The following is a 4,435-nucleotide window of genomic DNA, read 5'->3' as shown; positions in this document are numbered from 1 at the left end:
TTTTTTTGAGATGGAGTCTCGCTGTGTCACCCAGGCTGGAGTGCAGTGGTCCAATCTCAGCTCACTGCAACCTCCGACTCCTGGGTTCAAGTAATTCTCCCTGCCTCAGCCTCCCGAGGAGCTGGGATTACAGGCGCCGGCCACCATGGGTTTCGCCATGTTGGACAGCCTAGTCTCAAACTCCTGACCTAAGGTGATCCACCACCTTGGCCACCCAAAGTGCTGGGATTACAGGCATGAACCACCACTCCTGGCCTTGTTCTTTCTTTTTTATTGTTTTGGGGTTTTGGTGGGTTTTCTTGAGACAGGGTCTTGCTCTGTTGCCCAGGCTGGAGTGCAGTGGTGCAATCACTGCTCCCTGCAGCCTTGGCTGCCTGGGCTCAAGCAATCCTCCTGCTTCAGCATCCCAAGTTGCTGGGACCACAGGCGCACACCACCATGCTGGGTAATTTCTTTTTTGTAAAGGTAGGGGTCTCACTTTATTGCCCAGGCTGCTCTTGAACGTCTGTCCTCAAGCCATCCTCCTGCCTGGCCTCCCAAAGTGCTGGGATTACAGGCGACAGCCACTGAGCCTGGCCCTTGCTCCTGTTTTTGAGGGTTTTCATGCCCAACAAATTCACACTCCCTGGCTAATGGCCTGGGAGCATCCATCCAGCTCAGACTTGGGACTCTTGTCTATGCCCTGATTCCCAATGTCCATTCAGTGAGTCCTTTCTAAGCACCTGCTGCATACCTAGCCCCTTCCCAGCGTCCTTTGATGCTGTCCCCTAAATATCAGCATTCCTCAGGGCTTTGTCCTGGCCACTCTTCTCAGTGCCCTCCTTGTTCTTCTCCTCCAATCACCTGGCTACAGCTACTGTCTCTATGCTGAGAACCCACAATCTCTCTCTCTCTCTTTCTCTCTCTCTCTCTCTCCAGGCCAGGCCTCTCCCTTGAGCTTCAGACCTGTAAGTCCACCTAGGTCTCCCACAGGCCCCCTGAATGCTACATGAGCAAAACCAGGTTCATCATCTTGCCCCAAGCCTGCCCTTTCAACTCAATGCTTCTCATCTCAGTCAGTGGTACCCCATACTCTGGGTTACCCAGGTCAGACACCCAGCAGTGACTCAGGACTCTCTCCTCCTTCCCGCTCAGCCCCAACACTCACAGCTCTCAACAGACTTCTAGTATTCAAAATCTATTATCTGATTCAGCAAAGAAGTCCCTCATGTTGTTGAGGAGTGAGTGAAGTTCTGACACAGGTAGAAGCTGAAAGAGGTTTCACTTTAGTGAATATAATTTGTACCAAGGTGAGAAACAGTTTAACAGTAGCTTACATATAGATTTAAAGAAAATAAATTGGCCAGGCACAATGGCTCATGCCTGTAATGCCAGCACTTTGGGAGGCTGAGGCGGGTGGATCACCTGAGGTCAGGAGTTTGAGACCAGCCTGGCCAACGTGATGAAACCCCATCACTACTAAATATACAAAAATTAGCCGGATGTAGTGGCTGGCGTCTAATCCCAGCTACTTGGGAGGCTGAGGCAGGAGAATCGCTTGAACCCAGGAGGCAGAGGTTGCAGTGAGCTGAGATCATGCCACTGCACTCCAGCCTGGGCAACAAGAACAAAACTCTGTTTTAAAATAAAAAAATAAATAAAAAGATAATAAACTTATGGGGAAATGAGCAGATTGGAATGTGACTCCATTTGTTGCATCACAGCTAAGCTGCAGCCACAGATTGACAACAGACACAAGAGGTCAGCAAAAATCAGCACAAGTATCCTATGGGGATCAATTGGCTATATGGAGTTCACAATCAAGGGTTCTGTATATATTTTATTATCACCGTAAATGCTGTGCTACACATTTTTTGTATCACTAAAATTATAACTACTCATACATTTATTGTTCTGGAAAGCTGGCTGCTAAACATCTACCAGCACACCACCACACCTAGCAATGTGCTCCACGGGCACGCATTTTTGTAAAATTAGAAATGATATGATCTTTCTGTGTCCTTTTTCTTTACAAGGGCTCTACAAATGGTACGTATAAGATTTAGCCACACAAAATCTGGACCAAGCCCCAGAGAAATCTCTTTGTCAACTGAAATACTAGGTGACGTGCGAACAATGGAAATGGTTGGTGATGGAGACAGATCTGAGCGGAGAGAGGAAGAGCAGGAGTCCGGGGAAGGTGAGACTCCAGCCTGGAGCCCCTAGGAGAGGGCGGTTATGTTTACAAAGGCAGTAACAAGGGCTTTTGCTGGGAGGACGGCCTGAAGAACCAGAAGCCCGGGGTGGGGGACAGGTGCGGGCCAGGCTCCAGGTCCCTCCCAGACACGTACTCACCTTCTCGTAGTATCGGATCTCGTACTCCGTGCCATTCGCCCCAGGGGCTCCGGCAGGGATGGGCTCCCGCCACGACAGGGACACGCTCTGGGGCTCCACTCGGTCCCTGCGGATCTCATCCTCTTCCCAGGGCGCTGAAAGTAAGTAACATGGTATTCTCCACCTTGACCCCCTACGTGGCAGGATTTGGGGTGGGGGAAGAGGGTGCAGTGTGCGGGGCTATGGGACCGGGCTAAGAGAGGCCTGGGGCGTGGTCTCAGGGGCTGTGGGCGGGGCTAGGGAACAGCCTGAGAGGCTTGGCCAAAGGGGAGGAGTCTGTGGGACGGGAGGAAAGAGGTCCCTCTGCCCCCATAGTCCTTTTTCTTCTTTGTCCCTAGAGGGAAAAGCATTAGGCCTTCTGCTACTTGCCCACTGCCTACACCCCAGCTTCTCTCACGGTGGTTGGCTCTAAAGCTCCAGGCTCTTTCTACACTTGCTGCAGCTTGGAGACATAAGAGAGCATTTAGGGGCAGGAAGACCTGCTACTTAACGATTCCAATGGTCTGGTCAAGTGGTAATACGCTCAACAAACTAGAAATAGAAGGAAATTATCCCAAAAGAATAAAGGCCATATATGAAAAGCCTACAGTGAGCATTATACCCAATGGTGAAAGACTGGAAGCTTTCCCTCCATCGTCAGGAAAAAGGCAAGATGTCTGCTCTCATCACTTTTATTCATCATAATACCAGAAGTTCTAGCCAGAGCAGTTAGGCAAGAAAAAGAAATAAAAGGCATCCAAACTGGAAAAGAAGCAGGAAATTTATCTCTGTTTACAGATGACATGATCTGATATGTAGAAAACCCTAAAGATTCCACATAGAATTTTTAGGCCAGGCATGGTGGCTCATGCCTATCATCCCAGCACTTTGGGAGGCCGAGGTGGGTGGATCACTTTGAGTTCAGGAGTTTGAAACCAGCCTGGCCAAGATGGCAAAACCTTCTCTCTATTAAAAATACAAAAATTAGCTAGGCATGGTAGCACATGCCTGTAATTTCAGCTACTCAGGAGGCTGAGGCTGATGAATCACTTGAACCTGGGGCGGAGGTTGCAGTGAGCCAAGATCACACCACTGCACTCCAACCTGGGCAACAGAGCAAAACTCCATCTCAAAAAAATAAAATAAAATTTAAAACTAATAAACAAATACAGCAAAGTTGCAGAATACAAAACCAATGCACAAAAATTAGTTGTGTTTCTATACATGATGAACAATTCAAAAAGAAAATTAGGAAAACAGTCCCACTTATAATAGCATCAAAAATAATAAAATACTTAGAAATAAACTTAACCGAAGGGTTGAAAGACTTTCATACAGAAAACTACAAAATATTGCTGAAAGAAATTAAAGAAAACACAAATAATTGGAAAGGCATCCTGTGTTTGTGGAATAGAACACTTAATATTGTTAAAATGTCCCTACTACTAAAAGTGAACTACAGATTCAATGCAATCCTATCAAAATCCAGGTATTTTTTTGCAGACATAGAAAAAATGTCCTAAAATTCATATGGAATCTGAAAGGACCATGAATAGTCAACACAATCATGGGAAGGAAAAATAAAGCTGGGTCAGGGGCAGTGGCTCCCACCTCTAATCCCAGCACTTTGGGAGGCCAAGGTGGGAGAATCGCTTGAGACCAGCCTGAGCAACACAGTGAGACTCCATTATTTACAAAAACCAACCAACAACAAAACCTACCCACACACACAAAGGTGGAGTCCTCACACTTCCTGACATCAAAACATATTTCAAAGCTACAGAAATCAAAAAAATATGGTACAGACATACAGACCAATGAAACAGAATACAGAGCCCAGAAGTAACTCCTCTCCATATATGATCAAATGATCTCCCACAAGGGTACCAAGGTTATGCTATGCAGAAAGGATAGTCTCTTCACCAAATGGCACTGAGAACAGTGGATATCCACATGTAAAAGAATGAAGTTGGGGCCGGGCGCGGTGGCTCAAGCCTGTAATCCCAGCACTTTGGGAGGCCGAGGCGGGTGGATCACAAGGTCAAGAGATCGAGACCATCCTGGTCAACACGGTGAAACCCCG

The 4,435-nt window shown here is 47.3% G+C and overlaps 1 protein-coding gene across 2 annotated transcripts in view; it reads right to left on the bottom strand.

Moving 5' to 3' along the window:
• The window catches only part of EPHA10 (EPH receptor A10), a 46,858-nt gene that overhangs the window by 14,788 nt on the left and 27,635 nt on the right, over window positions 1–4,435 (bottom strand). For both annotated transcript variants that reach the window (XM_037731801.1, XM_017509746.2), the window contains exon 6: window positions 2,335–2,468. In XM_037731801.1, coding sequence (XP_037587729.1) covers window positions 2,335–2,468 — 134 coding nt within the window. The remainder of the gene's footprint in view (window positions 1–2,334; window positions 2,469–4,435) is intronic.

The sequence above is a fragment of the Cebus imitator genome, unplaced genomic scaffold (assembly GCF_001604975.1).
Source record: "Cebus imitator isolate Cc_AM_T3 unplaced genomic scaffold, Cebus_imitator-1.0 Scaffold420, whole genome shotgun sequence".
NCBI lineage: Eukaryota > Metazoa > Chordata > Mammalia > Primates > Cebidae > Cebus > Cebus imitator.
Note: the sequence above shows the minus strand (reverse complement) of the source record. Positions and strands in the feature narration are given on the sequence as shown.